This window comes from Chelmon rostratus, chromosome 4 (genome assembly GCF_017976325.1).
Source record: "Chelmon rostratus isolate fCheRos1 chromosome 4, fCheRos1.pri, whole genome shotgun sequence".
Lineage (NCBI taxonomy): Eukaryota > Metazoa > Chordata > Actinopteri > Chaetodontiformes > Chaetodontidae > Chelmon > Chelmon rostratus.
Window position 1 is genome coordinate 25,813,458 of NC_055661.1, and position 17,930 is coordinate 25,831,387.

Here is a 17,930-nt window from a genome sequence, read left to right on the forward strand (position 1 = left end):
AACTGACTCAGTCATTTCTAAACAACCTGTGTTTACTGACAACAGTTTGCTGAAGTGTTCCTGAGCTCATGTATTAATCTCCTTTATACAATCATGTGTTCACAAAGTGGTGAACCTCGCTTGTGAACCTCTGAGCCTTTCCAGGATGCTCCTTTCATACCCAATCATGATACTATCACCTGTTACCAATCAACCTGTTTACCTGTGGAATGTTCCAAACAGGTGATTTTGGAGCGTTCCACAACTTTGTGCATAGCATATGTAAAAAACAATGAGCAAAGTATCACACTCTGATTTATTTATGTTTTACGCAGCGTCACAATTTTCTTTTAGAATCAGGGTTGTAGAGAAAAGACAAAAAGCCCTGACAAAAAAATACCAAATCTAGAGGGCATAGCTGCTCTTAAGCTTCAGCTTTATAGGCACAAATTTGCCCTTTCAGCTTGACAGCATCTGTCGACCATCATGATTTCAGCGCTCATTGGCATCCAGTCCTCAGGCCGGTCATTCATGAAGCACTTACATGAGAGAGGCCTCCAGGGGCAGCAGGCTCTTCAGGAGTCAGGCCTACTTTCTTTTGCTAGCATTTACCCGCGACCGTTTCTTTATTTTTCCCAGCGAACTCCCTCAGGATAGAGCCGCATTGAGCGAGGCTGCCGACACGTGAGCTGCGCTCCGTCTGAGGCTTGAGTCTGGCATCTGTAAAGTCGTGTCAAAGAGAGACACTCCAGGGAACACGCGTGTAGAGAGATAAGGGTCAGGTGAAGATGCTTGGTTCCTGTTCGGGACAGTCCCACAACATATGGTCGGAGATAAGAGTTTCCCTTAGGAGCAGTGAAGCAAAATAGTTTCTATTGTAATGAAAAGCAACCTGCTACTTTCCAGCTAGTACTCTGTAGAGCTCCGTCTGAGCTGAAAAAAACCTGGTTTTAAATTATAACAAGATGTTTTTCTGAAATCCTGCCGCAACAACTAATAATGTGTTTTCTTTCTTTTTCATGTCTCCCCTGACTTCCTGCTGATTTCTGCTCATCAATAGGTAAGTACCAATTGAATTTATATTTGCAGTGCATCTGGAAGCGATCATATGTCTGCAAATTTAAACACAAGAACATTTTTTGTACATTTGGTAGTTAGTTTTCCCAGTTTATTTGAGACACATCTGCAGAGAACTCGCGGGTCACTGCGGGGCTATACTTGAGTTTTCTTTCCACAGCTGAGGTATGATGAGCTTTGAAAGAGCACACCCTCTCTTGAGCACATGCCTCCATGCATATGTGCCCATTTCCATGGAGACACAGAGTTTAAAATAATACACACAATGGCGTCTTTTTTGTCATTTGCTGGCACGAGTTGCTGCGAGGAGTCAGCGCGGCGCCGACAGCCCAGCTGCGATTCTCTCAGTTTATACACTCCAGCTTATTGATGCTTTCTACACCGCTGTGCAAACGAGTAAACACACACCTCTGTGTTTTAGGCTCACTGAGTGGACCGAGTAGTTCACACGCACACACTCTGGCAGTCACACAGCAGGCCACCACTTTAGCAGAAGCATCTCCAACAGTGTGTGTTTGTATAGTCGTATTCCAGCATTGTGCTGACTCAGAGAGGCCAACAATAGAAAGGTATGTGTGGTACAATCCCAGCATGTCCTGGGAGGAAGGAGGGGTGGTCGCACTGATTTTGAGCAGGTTTCCTGGTTAGCTCATGTCCTCACAGGGATACGTGTGCTCCTCGTAGACCTTTATGTAAAACCTACCAACACTAATTCAGTGTGATTCTCTTTTCTCCGTAAATGATGCCAGCTCAAACACCTCATGGACAGTTTGTGTGTTTGGGGGATATTTGGGTGTGGTGCTGGAAGCCACCAGGAACTGGTATGGCCTGATCCTCTCCATTGTTTCCACTGAAAGGGCTGCTGGGTTAGCTCCCTGCATGTCCATCCTTCCTGCCAGCTATTGGTTTGTGTTGAACCAGCCAGGCCTTCAGTTTATTCTCTCTCTGAGCTGAATCCCATCAGGCAGAGATGTGTGAGGGATGGCCAAGGCTCAGCTCAGCTCAGCCCTGCCAGCTCAGCCTAATGCCACTCCCTCCTAATGACTTTCCCACAGACACGCACAGGTCGCTGGCCTATAAAGCTGACCTCAGTCTGACCATATTTGTCAGTTAAAGAGAGGTTTCCATTGCAATCGTCCGGCACAAATTCTGCCTTTGCTGTCTCTTTCCAAACCACACCTTCCCCCGTGTCTGCATTCTGGGTTTCCTTTTTTCCCCTCGTTGTGTTTCTCTCCCTTCGTAGTCTGTCTGTCCTGCTTATTGTGCTCCATGTGAGCAGTGAGTGACGCCAGTAAACTGGTGAAACCAGAGTCTGGGGCTCATACAGCTCAGTGTTTACACAGGAAACTGTGTGGAGAAAACCTTGTGTGATTAAGCTGCTCAGACACTTATATAACAGTCTGCATATTCTAGTTTACCTTGAGCCAGGTTACAAAGCCATTGTCCAATCGTCTCTGCAGTATCATGGCACTGTGCACACACATCTGCACACCCACGTTAACATATACATACATGTATGTTCACTGGAGCATCCGTCGGTTCGCTGTTTCCGTAACCTCTGCGGCTCTGTTTGTGACCCGACACTGGAGCGCCATACAGGCTTTTACCCTCTGACCCCTCGCCTGCCGCACACTGAATAACAAGTTGATGAATGAGTGGCTGCACAAAAGTCTGGAGGTGCTTCTGCTGTTGAGAGCTGGGTTTTGTTTATGTGGCTGATGATGGTCAGCACACTGCGGTGAGTGTACCTCGAAGTCAGGTCAGCGAGTCACATCAGGTCAGGTCATGATGTCTGAAAATGTGTTTGTGCAGACAGGACTTTTATTGATGTCTTTGTCCCCACCCCACCCCCATGTGCTCTGAGCAGAAACTTTCATTTCTGCAATATGCTAATCTCACTGTATGTTAGAGTTCGAGCAGCCGTTATTGCCGTCCGTGGGAAAATTTGTTTAGAGAACAGAGTGACGTAGCACACATTTAGAGTCAGATTACAGTATCACGCCCAGATCTACATGCACACCATGAATATTGCACAACACCATAAAATATTGCACAGACGTCCTACAGCAAGTTATGTTAGTCAAGGGCTTGGCCAAAGAATGATAAGGTATTGGATGCGGTTGTTAAATAAATATAATTATTGTGTATTTCCTGTAGTGTTTTACAGTCAAGGCATCATGCTGCTCTTCACCTGAGATATAGAGCGCCTACGCTAACATTATCCAACATGATGATGATAGTCAGAGTAATTATAATAATGATAAACGTCATGCAGTTCCTGTGATTTAAATGAGTGTAATTACCAAGTGTTGTACTGGAAATCCGTTAAATATGGCTTGCATGTTTATATGCATGATTGTGTGTATGAGAGAGAAGAAAATAATCATGATAATAATACATGTATTTAAAAATAATCAATAGGTAATAATAGAGGAAGAATGAACACAACTAAGATAATTGATATTTTGGAAATGTCAGTTATTGTACTGCGGGGATCTGTCTATTCTATGGTTGAAGTATATGAAAGTGGGAGCACCCACCCTGACATCTTAAGAGCTTAATGATTATTAACTATATTATTGGGCTTATTGAGAAGAGCAATGGTGCAGCATCACACCTCTTTAATCAATGAGGCAATTTTTTAACCCATAATCTACCAACTACAGTGGTATGGGATGAGACATGTTCAGTCTGATTCTTCTCAGCAGGTGATTGACAGGCCTTTATGAGAGGATAAGACATGGTGACATGCAACTCTGATTAATTACTGCAAAACAAGCACATGATGTGGTCAATCGACGGGCCTTTTTCATAGCTGATGCTTTGACTTATTTACTCTCTTGTGTAGATAATAGAAGTAATGATGGCTGAATTCTATTTAGCAGCTTCAGTTTCAGGGTCCTGTATCTTGTATTCTGGCTCATTGTCACACTGTGAAGTCTTACTGGGACACTTGAACAGAGCCATCGTTAATGTTAATGTTATTAACACCTGTGCTTTTCCTTTTATGACAAGTAAAATAATCTGTGAAAATAGCCTGTTGATTGATCGCATCCTATGTTCATTTAGCGGTTATTAATCAGAGCACGTCACGATGTTTTAAGGTTTACAGCCTGTTCAGATCAATTCGTTTTGCTGATGTTGAATGGACAAATGCTTCGAAAATTTCCATATTTCTCTATTTCGCGACTCATATTTGTTTATTTTTTGCATACATTTTGACACTATTTTCTCCTCGTCTTCGTGCCCTGTGTTGCAATGTTATGCACATGGCTTGGTTTTGAAATTACATAACGTCTACAGTTTAGCGCCAGCATGATGCACTCTTTATTATACGAGTGACATGCAGGAACAAAAAGCCCAGCGAAGCGTGTTGGTTTGGCATAGCAACATGCTGATGAAAGATTAATCCCCTTTGCCGTTCTTTTTTTGTTTTTCTTGGCTTTGAACTCATGGAAAGGTAAATTCGCTCCTGCGTCGCTCTTCCTGTCTGGCCACAGAGAAAACACTTTTGTTTCACCTTTTTACATGCAGTCACATTCCCGTAAGCGCTCTGGCTCACGTTGACAGATCTGACCATGCCGAGGCTGCTCACATTACTTCTTCCCTTGTTCCGACGTCCAGGTTTTTCATTATCCTCCACCTCATGGTTAACGCTACCCTTACTTCCAGTAAAGCCAGGAGCTCTTTCTCTTTTTTACACTCCCACCCATAGTTCCCGCCTTTCTGGAGGTGCCCGCGAGACGGGAGTGCAGACTGAACAAAAGCAGGAGGTCAAAGGACACACATTTTCATTTGTGAGACTAATAGGCCAGGTGTACCTGGAGGGTACGGAAACCCGGAGACAGCGGACACACCCCTTCCTCCTCTGCTGAGGCTGGGCGTGAGTGTGTGTGAGTACTTCAAAGGTCTAGCGAAAACAGGGACCCAGGCCAAGCTCAGCGGGAGAGCCATTACAGCCCAATAGGAGTCAGCTGTGACCTCAAAGACCGTTAAATGATGTGATATGAGAGGGTGTGCTGCAGCCCCCCCAAAGGCCTCTATAGTGAATCAGGAGGACGGAGCTGTAAAATTAACTCCGTGCTGGGTTAAGGGCAGAAGGAATTTTAAGTGTACTTAGGATTTTTTACAGTTTTTTCTTCTGTTTTTCCTTTATGTGCAGCATTAACAGCCTAAAGAGCTGCTTTTCTGGTCTGAATTAATGTCAGGGAAGAGTTTCTTGTCCTATAACACGGGGCAGTAATTGCAAAAAAACACTGTTTTAGTTTTACTCATTATCAGCAGTTATTATCGCCAATATCAAGTGGATGTGTTGCTTCTATCATTCATCAGTGTCAGTAGCATTTCCTGTGATAGAGAATAGGCCAAGTGGAGAGACTGAGTGGCCAATGAGTGAGTGATTTACTTCAGTGTTTACTGATGTGAGCTGACCTCCCACTCTGTGTGCAGACCTAATAATGAGGTGTCCGGAGGTCAAGAGGTAAAAGGTTGCCGAATGCGGGCCCCGACCCCTGCTGACCCCGCTGCGTGTGCATGTAAAGGACAGAAAAATGAAATGGCCGTTTCTGTGAGCTGGGAGTTGCTCTCATTCACGGTTTGTGTCATGCCGTGGCTTCGCCTTTCATTGCTCAGCGAGGGTGAGTCAAAGAGCGGATGCTGGTAAACAAGAGGTCAGCTTGTGTTGAGCGGACAGGCCAGCAAACATTCCTGACAAGCAGAGAGTTTACTCAGAGGTGAAGTGGGTACGAATGACCTTTCTTTTTTCCAAGCTTTTAATCTGCTTGCAGTAAATTCCAAGTGACTTCGTCATTGTTTTCAAAGTGTGAATCAAGATTTAATTGCAATTAACTGGGAATTACAGTGCGAACGCCCACTTTTCGAGCTGTTCAGCATGACTTATGGTTGCAGAACTACAAGAAAGAACTTCATTGTCTCTAAATGCTTTGAGGCCGATCCAGACTGCGCCTCACTCTGCTGTGATTAGTCGATTGACAGAAAATTAATCTGCAACTATTTTTGTAATGGATTAATCATTATCGCTATAATCACTTATTTTTTAAGCAGAATTGCCAAATTTTCATTAGTTCCACTTCAAGCTCTTCCATCATGATGCCTTGCTGCTTTTACATCATCACGACGTGAACATATTTGTAATGAATAACCGGTATTTGCAGTTTTAGTTGTTCTATTTACACAGCCAGTACACACAGAACAACATTAGCATCAATTTGAAGTTGTGTGTCTGCACACTTTGCTCATTAAAAGTCTGGTATTCTGTTAGCTCTGTTGTTTTCAACTAATCCTGCTAAATCCTCCACTGTTGTTCACCATCTAAATGCTAACTTTTGCTAAGTTTTTGTGCTGGTTTATTAGAGCTTTGTTGCTAAAACCAGCTCTCAGTCAATGAAAGCTGTTGGCGAGAGCAGTAAGAGTCAACCAGAGCATCTAAGTTTTAGGCTGTAAAACCAAAACAATGACTGAAAGACACTGAAATGTTCTGTCGAGGTCAACTAAATATTTGAAATAATAATGAATGCAGCTTTAAATATTTTGTGGCTCAGACTGTAAGGCTCAGGCTTACTTTCCTCATCTGCTTTCACTTTTTGCCCCTCCACATCACCCTTCGTCTCCAGTCATATTTATTGTACGTGCAAACTCTTGTCCTTGTGCTCAGAAACATGACCAAATTTAATGTTGCTGTCACATAAATGTGTTATGACGCCCTAACTGAATTGCCTGCTCATTACGGTGCTATAAAACACGCCACACACTCTTATGAACGTTCCACATGCTGTTAAGTTTTCACAAAGGAAGTGTTTCTGAGCCAGACATTTTCGGCATCGCTCGACATCCTTCTTCTTCCCCAAACCTCCAGAATCTGAGCTCCCTCTCGTCGGGGTGAGAGATCGTCTCGTTGGCATCGCGCCCGCCCTGCAATATGTACCACTCTGGAGGTTTCAAAATGGAAAGTATTTCAAAGTCACCGCAGCCTGCTGTTGGACTTTGTAGTGGTAATATGAAGCAGCTGAGAAAACAGGCCTCAGCCGTACACACAGCTCCTCTTCTGCAGCTTTGGTTGATCTTCGGGAGGATTTCAGCATCAGGAAATGTCCCATGTGCATGGTTTCAGATATTATCCAAAATAATTCTGAGTCAGAGTTGTTTAAGCACCGTGTGTGTGTGTTTGGGAAATGGATAAACATTAGAAATGTTATAGCTCTGTCGGGGAGTGTGTCACAAGAGGGAAGCTTTGAGGTTCAAGCTGTTAGTGATGTGGGTTTGAGTCTTTTCCCTGGTGTTGAAATATGTTTTTGTCTATCCAAGACATTTGTATGGTGGTCTGTGTGTTGGTACATGACCATGCAGCGCTGAATATGTATAGCGTAGCAAGTCGGCCATTTATCTCATTATTTACTACCAGCAGAACGTTGTGTTTATCATGAGGTAATGCTTTTTTCATCTCTTATAATGGAAACTGTGATATCTGATGGGATTCCCCTTCTCCTTCCTCGTTTCCACCCTTAATGCACCTCCCGGCACTCAAGCACACAGACAGTGTGGCGGTCCAGAAGCCGATCCAAAATCTGAGCGTAAAGCAGCGTCTCCTGAAGCACGAGAATGATTTAACCTCGCCACCAGACGAGTTTTCGTGTGTGGGCTTGCGGCACTGCCAGCGCGTGCTGACGTTATGACCTCGAGTCGGGAAATACAAGCAGACTTTAGAGCACTGCAATTAAACAAGAGCAATTTCTCACACCTGCACTACTTTTCCTGCTGGGATGATGTCATCGTCTCACATACTTTTCATTATGTTGAGTTGAAGAATAAATTAAACAGCCTGAAAATGTCACGCACATTAGGGACTATGAAGAGAATCAGCTGTCATAAGGGGGGGGCTGGTCTTCATTTGTCTACCAGGTATTTAAATGACTGGTGTTGAGGGACAGTAAAGCACTTCAGGAAGACAACCAGTGTTTTGATTACAGCTTAGCAGCCCTTTGCTGTGGTACCTGCAGGCAGCTGAGAGCAGCACCAGGCTGCAACAATGGCTCGTTTAGCCCCCCTGTAGGCCTCCTGGTTCCCAGCATCACATTCCAAGCAGAGGTCACAGGGCCCACCTGCTATCCCACATCAAAGCTCCAGGTGAGGTGAGGGAAGGAAGGCGTTCTAGGCTACATCCACACCAATACTTTTTTGTTTTGAATGCATAACTTTAGCTATTTTACGCCCAGTGTCCACACTGGTGCAGCACGGGTGGGTCGTACTTGACCCCTTTCTGGAGGAAATTAAACAGCATCAGCCTGTATATATGAGGATAAATGAGCCTTGCCGACCAGCGTTTATTCAACACAGATAATGAATTACAGGTGTTGCTGACCTTCTCGTCTATGCTAGAAGCTGCTGTGCAGTTAAATCCTGCATTTTATTATGGTCCTGCTGCCTACATGTGCAGGAGGCAAACACCAACCACTGGTGAATGGTCATGTGATAGATTATTATACTATATATATATTTATTATTGTTATATGGAGAGATTATTTATATGATATTGGGTCAAGTGGTTGAGTAAAAATGTGATTAATAGTTCAATCATCTTGTGCAAACTGAACTCAGTGGCTGTGGACACAGTTTGGTATGAACATTGTGTGATTACGATTTGTGCTGATTATAATTATAAAAATTAATCAGCAACAATTTTGATAATGGTTAAATTTTTTTAAAGAGGCAGTAAAGGTCGGTCTACTCTTCATTACGAGTACTGCTCAACCTGAGCATAGCAGAAAGCCTGAATTACAAATTAGGGCATGAAGTGTGGAGTTCGTGGTCATTTACGAGGAAGAGAGGGTCAAATGTAATGTGGGAAATGTAGGATCCCATGTGTCCCATTGTGATTTTGAGGTTTGAATTTAATTGTTGTCTAGAATGTTTATTTTTTGTCTGTATATATCTGTTTTTACACCGTCCTTGTGCTGCTGTAACACCCACATTTCCTCGCTGGGGGATCAATAAAGAATGATCTTACCTTATCCAGACTGGCTGTTCTGTAAATCAATAAGGCATCATGTTATTTTTCTGTCAGATAGAAAACAAAATTTGGATGTTTTATACAAAAAAAGCAATATCCTTACTCATCAGTCGTCTCTCTATAGTTAAAATTTCAACATTTAGGCAAAGTTGTTGCAGTTGTTCACTCAGGTTTTCCTTCAGCAAAGCATCTCAGCAGGTCTGCAGGCTTTAGCTTCGCCTCTTCCCTGAACGTAAACAGTCTTGTGCTCCACCTGCTGCAGCGGGTCATCAGCAGCGACATTGCCATCAGCTGGATGGATGTGTGCTCAGAGCGGATTACCGAGCCGGGTATTATTCTGTGCATACTGGCTTTGCAACCCTTTGTGTTTTACTAATCAGACCTCAGTGGGGACTTTCTCCAGCAGCTGACCGCCGACACTCAATGGAGCAGCAGCATTGGGTTTTTTTTTTTGGGGAGGGGTCCAGGTTTTCCTCACTGACAGCAAGCAGATTTCAGTTCTGAGCTTTAGATTTCGGAAAGATGCAGATAATTCTCCTCTAACTGATCTTTGTACGTGTTGTTTCTTGCCCGATTCAGGTGAGCAGCATTTATTTTGTCATTTGTTCTGTTGCGCTGCAGTGTTTACTGACATCCAGCTAGACGCTAATGTGAAATCATGCTTTTAGATTAAATCTGTCCAGCATTTTGTTTACTGGCTCTTTGACCTTCTTTAATTTGCAGCACAATACTGGATTGGAATAGTTCAGGGCCTATCAGAGATTTATCTAAAAGCTGAATGACAGTAACACACCTGTACTTGAACACAGTAATATTTGGGTCACAGATTCAGGTATGCACCGTCCTGCGTATCCCTTGGCATTCCTCTGCACCCTCCGTGATCCTCCATTGTGGGCTGAGCGGTCAGTGTTGTTTCAGCGGTTTGGATTAACACTCCTACTCTCCTGTAGGACACCATAAACAGATTAGTGGTAGCCCAAGTCAGGGCCTGGCTGGACCATCTGTACCCAGCGCTGGGTGGGGAAGGGGACATGGGGGAGGAGTGTGAGCAGATGTTGCAGCGGAGCTGTAGGTCAGTGTGGCAGCCGAGCCGAGGAGGGACGAGGAGGGACGTTGCTGTGAGGACATGAGGGCCGCAGGGTTTGTGTTGAGGTGACTGGGGGAGAGACGCTGACTGATTTAATGTCTCACTGATGCTCAGAGCTAAAACCACACAGCTCTGTCATGGCTCTAGGATGCTGTCTTGCACTCACATTCCAAGGTACTGTATAATTTAACGAAGCTTTAATTGAGCTGCATGTACCTCCCATGTCTTTTTGCTCTGCATGCACAACTTGTTACCTCGACCACAGTGGTTAGACAGACATGTCTGCACGTTGTTTGAGCGTTGTCACAAGATGTAAGAGATGTCGAGATGAAAGTGTTCTTCTCCTGTGCTGGAGACATTGGCTTGTTTTGCTTGGTAGTTCAACCTGTGTTACAGAGTGTGAACACAAGCCCGACATGCCTTCCAGAGGCAACACTTCTGCATTTTTCTTCAATTGTTTGGTATTTCTTGTGCAAAAATTCCCACTTAATTACTTGAAGAAGACCCTAGTTGCACAGGACTAGGCGACCTCTCATAATTTGTAATAATTGCAGAGGTCATCTCTGATCTTAATCCTGCATGAAACTGCCAAATTCGTGATTTGTAAATAAAAATTTTCACCACATATTACTTAAATATTTTGCCAAACACGTGATAATAGTAGTCCCAGGGGACTTTTGTTTTTTTTGTTGTTGTTGTTTTCTCCACGTTTTCTCCAAACTTTTATTAATGAAAGTTTTAACAACATTTTGGGTGTTAATACAGGAGACTCCCTGCTCCCGAAGTGGATGTTTTGCACAGTTTTGACATCATATCTGAGGGATAATGTCAGTAAATTGAAGTAAAATACAGGCTTGTGTTATTCTATGCAAATGTGCCGCACCAAACACGGATATGGGGGGAGGGGGTAATTTCTAATGAGGCCTTCTGGTAAAACTAGAAAAGTGCAAATAGGCACAAATAGGCCTTAAGTCTTTAATTTAACTTGCTAACTCACATCAGTACACAGAGCGGACAGTCACAGTCCTCGCTCACCTGTCTGACTGATCTATGAAGGTCAGAAAAAGTTTTTCTTATCTAAGTGTGACCTAATGGCGGACATATGCCGCTGTGTTTTCCCAGGCCGCTGGCAAATTGTAGGTGTGTGAGAGTGTGAGTGTGGGTGTAAGGGGTTTGGTTTGGCTCCTGTCTGGGCCAATGCTGAGTAAATTACAAGGCAGAGGCAGTCTGAGGATGCAGGCTTTCATCCCCCCTCCTCCTGGCCTGCAGGCCTGCTGGCAGGGCTGATAGCAATGAGGTTATTGGGGATGATCCCTCTGCAGATGAACAGGAGGTGGAGGAGAGATTGATAGGCTGTGTCAGGGTGCAGACAATGTCGTGCTTCATTTCACATTACTGGGAAAGATCACAGGGTGAAAATGCTTATTACAAACTTAAGGACAGTCTGATTGCAAACAGTGGAAATCAAGTGTTGTAGAGTTTTTGCTGAAAGTCTTGTTTTTCTTCTCACCTGAGGCCATGTGGCTCGTTTGGCTCCGTGCAGCCATGTTGAGTATCACTCAGCCTGCATGTGAAAGCAAGAGAAAGCTGCCAAGAGGTCAATGAGATGACTGACGGCTGATGTGTTTTCTTTGGCCTTATTTGGGGTAACAGCTGACCACGGCTCTCCCATTAAAGGGTTTCCCCATATGGACCTCTTGCCTCGATGAAAACCTCCTTAAAGGCCTCTCAAGCTTTGTTGTACATGCACATCCTCTTGAACCAAAAGTCACAGATTTCATTGAGCAATGTGAAAGGAAGTGCTGATGTGTTTTTGAGCCGGGGGGGAGACAAAAACAGGGAAAAGTTAAATGGAGTCAGGCACAGAGAGCACAGTCTGTGTCCTACTTGTTGTTATTGTTGTCAAATGGGTTTTTAGTTTGCTGGAGACGTTGAGGGTGTCACAGCGGGGCCAACAGTTCACATCTCAGCAGGGAGGCAGGGAGGGGAGAGGCTGACAAACAGGGTCAGAGGGCTCATATCTCAACACATCACTGGTTACTCACTTATCTCAGCACAGCTCGTTAGAGGCATGCATCACAATGTTCTGTGCTGTTTCAAGTTTGAAATATTCTGGGCTTGTGTTGCATAGTTAATTGCCAAACACATATTGCATACACGATGCTGGGCGACAAATCAAAGGAAACACCCAAATAAATGAAATTAACGACAGATGTTTGCATACAGAAGTGAGGGATCAGCGGATGGTTTGAAGTGTGACAGTGATGTGAATCATACGCTGTGGCTGTCTGCAGACATCAGATCTCTGTGGAACAAGTGTTAGACAGCTCTCTCCTACACCATCAGGAAAACACCAAATGGGAGAATATGCTGTGGAAGAACAGAGGATCTATGCTAAGGAGCTTATGGCTCAGTCATGTAATTTGACATTTGAAAATGTGCTTGTTTGTTTTCTTGCGGACAGTTCGATTAGAGGGTCGGCACCGCTCTCAAACAGCGGGGAAACAGCGGGCATGGCTGTCCAAAGTTTAGAAATCTTTTTAAAAAGTTAACATGATGTTATATAATCGGCAGAAATCGATTCCACTAAAAAATCGATGAACGTGGACTTGTTTCCTCATCCTTTTGCAGCAAAACGTGACTTGTAGTAAAACCATTTGATATATGAAAAGCAGCTCTGCTCCACATGCATGACTCTGCTCTTGATGAGTTCACCTCCAGCATCCACAGCCGAGCAGGAGACAGAGCACAGAGCTGGTTTTCAGGTCAGCGGGGTCACCACAGAGGGCTTTTAGATCACCCTGGGGTGTTTTATGGAAAACGTCAAGTTGCCTCTGGGACAGCAGATAAACACCCCGCCTCTCCTGGGGACTTCATGCATGGCTCCATGTGTCGCGGAAAGGACTTATCAGAGAATTCACAGTCGTCGTGCTGCTAGAAGATCACTTTACACATGGAGCGGTTTGATCAGCAGCAGGCTGGGCTTCCTGACCTTTGGTTGCTGCCATCAGCAGTTGAACTACGTCTTTTTTGAGTGAAACAGACTAAAGTTAGCTCCTGGCTGGACTACAAAGCAAACTCGGAGCGTGCTCAGCCAAAGCTGCCTTCGAGCAGACATGGGGGTCAGACAGAGTGTGTTTCGGTAAAGCTGCCAGGTCAAGGACAAGCCCAGAAATGTCCGCCAAGACTGACAGATGTGTTTGTCAGCTAAAGCTAAGGCTTAGAGGGTTCAAGCCTCTAGATTTTCACTGGATTCCCTTATAGATGTGTAAGATGTTATCTCACATGTTTTATTTTATGCTGTTTATTATCTGGCTATACTGAGTATCAGTGCAAAGTGTGTGTGTGTGTGCGTGTGTGTGTGTGAGATTTGTTTGTTTTTGGGGAGAAGAATCTGTTTCGACATGATTATTGATCATTCTTCACGTGTTTGTCTTTATTTATTGCACATACACACCAGTTACTGTTTAAATCACTTCTTATATTTTAAGCAGTCGGCATACAAACAGCTCCTTTTAACCTCAAACTTTTCCCCCCTCGTCCATGTGTTGTGTGTAATTTGAGAGCTGAGCGTCTCCCTCTGTAAGCTGAGTAGGTGTGAGGGGGAGCAGCGAGATTAGTCCAGGTACTGGTCAGTGTTTAGAGGATGAAAGTCACAGTATCAGGTTGCATTAATACCTATTGTTTGGCTGCAGGTAACGGCATTGCATTAGAAACAGGCTATTGTCCTGCTAACGTTGGCTCTGAATATCCTGCTCTTCATTCTCAGGCTCTCTTATACGACTGCTATTTCATCTCCGCCTTAGATCCCAAATCATTTCTGAAAGCTCGGCTGCTCTCATGGCATCACACCGCCGCCGTAATGGAAAGCTCATTAGTTTCGTTTGTCTGAGGCTGTGGAGTTCACCTTAATGATCTTAACCAGTGTATCACCACAAAAATGCCAGAGTGGAAATTTAAAGGCTTCCTTACCAGAAGTCATGGAGCTCAGCAGGCTGCCCCTTGTGATGAGCTTTTCCATTACATCTGTTGGCATACTCAGTATTTTCTGTCGGTCCAGTGACGTGTGCTGTACCCCATTTATCAAGACAGATAAAGACGACTGGGGCTGTTTCCCCTGCTGAACAGAAGCTGGCAGATTGCATTATACTGGCCACAAGCTTCAAGCCGTTACACAGCATCTGAGGAAAACAGTTTGGGTTAGATAAGTTATCACTGACGTGTTAAAAGACCTGGAAAATAATTCAAGGCTCCACTGGAAAAACTCACCTCTGAAAAACAAGAAAACGCAATAAATTGAGGTAAATATTACATAAAATAAGCAAAATGGTCTGCAAACAGAACAAGAAGATTTCACTAATAAAGATATTTAAAACAAGTTAAAACATCTAGTCTCAAAGAACCCACAGTTATCTGAAAAATAGTGCAGCAAAGAATAAAAATAAGAACATTTGTCTGGATGCAAAGAAAGTCTGTGTCAGACAAAAAATATGCATACCACACCTTGATTTAAGATATTTCATCTTATTTAGATTTCACTTTTTGCAGTGGGATGTTGATGATTGTAGCGCAGCAACAGTTTGTTTGCCTTCACTGTTTTCTTGTTGTTTGTCACCAGAATTGGGTCCAGTAACTTTGGCCCATCTGCACCTGCTTTAGGTGTCGTCTGACCTGGTCGGTTTCTCTTTTGCAGCGGTGTCTAACCTGGACGTGGAGAGTAAGCTGACAACACATTACCAAGCTCCCTGGCACCAGCAGAGGAACGTTTTCCACCCCTCCAGCCGGCCAGCATGTGTAGAAGAGCTCCACAGGCAAGCCAACCTCAGCCTGTGGGCCCTGCAGCCAGGTGAGCCCCCTCAGTTCCAGAAGTAAAGCTGAGCAGCTGCTACAAAGCTGGCTTTCATTCTCTCTGCGTCCTTCCCAATTAATCCACTCTGCATTTTTATTTGTCGTGTCATTTTTTTTTTGGTTTCACCTGTGTTATTTAAAAAGTCACCTTTGCACCTATGCTTTCCACCAACATCTTGTTGTGAGTACCTGTCATTCTGGGGTTGTTCTGCCCTCTAGTGGTCATATTTTGCAACCACATCCAGGTTGTAAGAGCAGCAGAGAAAATGAAATGAAAAATTATTTTTTAAAGGAGTGGACATAGTAATAGAAACACCTGTGCAATCCAACCAATCATATGTTTGTCAAGCTCATAATGATAACTCATAACATTAAACCTCTTGTAATTATTTAGGTTTGAGCGGTTGCAGTTGATTGCATTGTATGGAAATTATTCTGTCAGTCCCCGTTGGTGGACAGATTAACAGGAACACTGAATGCAAACCATTATAAAACACTAACTGCCTGACAGTTAAGATGAATCACCACCTCTCTGACTCATCTTTGATCATTAGAAGCTTCACAAAGGCAGAGTTCATTGTATACCGGATGTATTTATTGCTTTGTATTTGTGTCCAGCCTTTTTATTTATATGCTGGGCTTCCTTGTTCCTCCATTCTGTGCTTAAAGGACAGAGTCACATTGTTTCAAGTCTATTTTAAAAGACTCATCTCTGTTCATCAGAATCTCATATTATATATGAGATATATTATATATACACAGCATTTGCCTTCATGTAGTATGATCTAAGCAGTCTCCACCTCTATCTCCACCCACCCCTCCGCCGCTCCCTGCAGCTTCGACTCTGCTCATCAAGCACAAACCTCAGCAAACTGTTTTCTAACTCTGTAATTTTCTATCATCATGTAACTTGGCACGCTAACGTTGGCTAACATTGTCTAACACGCTGCAGATTTGTTTGGACAAAGTCAACAGATAAAACACAAGAAAAATAAACGTACCAACATGGTGGCTCGTGCTCACTGTGTCCTCAGGATAAATGGATGGAGCAGCGTCGGGCATTAGTTTAAGCTTTTGAAGAAAATGTGTCCTTTAAGCTGATGCTGGAGAGTTCATCTTTTCCCCTTTAAACCAGATTTTATGCATTTGTGTGAGTATGTCGGGGGGTTACACGCAGATCGTCTTCAGCGTCTCGCATGATTCTTGTTGCAGATCACCAGAGGAGACGGTCGGGCAGCAGGGAGCGAAGAGTAACCATCTCGATCTCTGCGGTGCCCCCGATGCCCATGTACCCCTCCCCGCTCAGCGTCCGGAGGCAAGAAAAGAGGTCCATAAAACTGACAACGGTGAGACGACGGGCGTTATGCTCCAACAGCTTTCCTTCTTGTATGCTTTGTACATTTTGATCTGACTTTAAGGAAGTCAGGGAAAAGTCAGTCAGTTCATTATGGAGCTGCAACGATTAGTCGAAAATGTCAAATATTTGCTGCTTCCAGTTTCTTAAATGGGAGGATTTGCTGCTTTTCTTTGTTATTTATGACATTACATGAATAGTTTTTTGGTTTTGGACTGTTGGTTGGACAGAAGCCGTTTGAACAATTTTACAGCTAAATGATTAATCTATTAATCTGAAAGAATTAGCAGATTAATCTATAATAAAAGTAATCATTAGTTGCAGCCCTAATTCATTTGTAATCTAAATGATCTTTTCATTTTACACACATGCGTGTTAAATGACACAAGCGTGTCATTTAATTCACATTATTTTGCACTTTTAATAGATTTTTTTAAATGGTACCATTTTCTTAGCTTTTATTTGATGGATATGAATGACGTACTTGCCATGCACAGGTTTTTCATGTACTTTTGAAGTGAAATGCACATTTTTCCCTACAAGCAGCCAGAGAGACTTGTTAGAGATGCAACAACTCAGTTAGCACAAACGCAGGTAAACAACAAGGAGCAGCGTGTTTGTGATGTGTTGTCTGTGCAGAGCATGGTTGTTTACATTTCATTTGACCGCTCTGGATTTATCTTTATGTTTCATCACCTCGAGAATAAACCATTCAGGACGGGTTTTTATCGTCAGCTCCTCATGTTCCTCCTCCCCAGGTTAAGTACTGTTTTGTCCATGTGTATGTTGAATATGCTCATTTCTGTCATTTGCTTTTCTTGTCCTTTTTTTGTTTTTGCCCTGTAATTCAGTTTGAATCCACCCGCTCCTCCTCCCCTACCGAATGTTGCCGCTTCTCTCCCTGGAGCAGAAAGGTAGTGGTCCCTCCCTCCATCCCTCCCTCCCTCCTGTGTGCTCCTTCTAACACTTTATTTCGCAACTCCTCGCCTGTTCCTGTACGTTCGACTCCCTCTCATTTACATCATGAATCTCTTTTGAAATGCACGCGGCTCTCCGGCAGAGGCGGCGTCCCGCTGTTTGTTGTGAAACTGAAGGAGAACGCCACTTTAAAGTTTGGTCCACGCTGGCACGTCACACGTCTACGCACTCAGACAGCTGTTGTCGGGCTTTGAGCGCGCAGTATGTGGAGAATGTGTGTGCGCGAGGGCCGCAGCGCTTCTCTAATGATAGGGTCGACTTCTGGAAGCTCGCGCCTGTGATTACCCATGATCCCTCTGTGCTGCGGTTTGCTCGCTGCACCCGTCCCCGAGAGCGCCGACAGCCTCGCGTTCCTCTCTCTGTGCCGTTTCCTCACCAAATATATCGTGCTCGATGCCCGCCGTGAGAAAGAAATGAACCCGAGGACGGGGGCAAACACCAAACACCGCCACTCCTTTTTTTTCCTCTCATCCCGTCCACTCTTCTTCTCTTTCTTTCACTCTTTCCGTCTGGCTCATCCTTCCTCTCACACACTCCGAAAACTGCCTTTCTGTTCTCGAAACAAATCAGCTGTAAATGCT

At 44.0% G+C, this 17,930-nt stretch overlaps 1 protein-coding gene across 1 annotated transcript in view; it reads left to right on the forward strand.

Moving 5' to 3' along the window:
• nhsa (Nance-Horan syndrome a (congenital cataracts and dental anomalies)) overlaps positions 1-17,930 on the forward strand; it is a 59,593-nt gene that overhangs the window by 31,405 nt on the left and 10,258 nt on the right. The window contains exons 2-4 of the mRNA XM_041935720.1: positions 14,863-15,015; positions 16,230-16,363; positions 17,223-17,285. Coding sequence (XP_041791654.1) covers positions 14,863-15,015; positions 16,230-16,363; positions 17,223-17,285 — 350 coding nt within the window. The remainder of the gene's footprint in view (positions 1-14,862; positions 15,016-16,229; positions 16,364-17,222; positions 17,286-17,930) is intronic.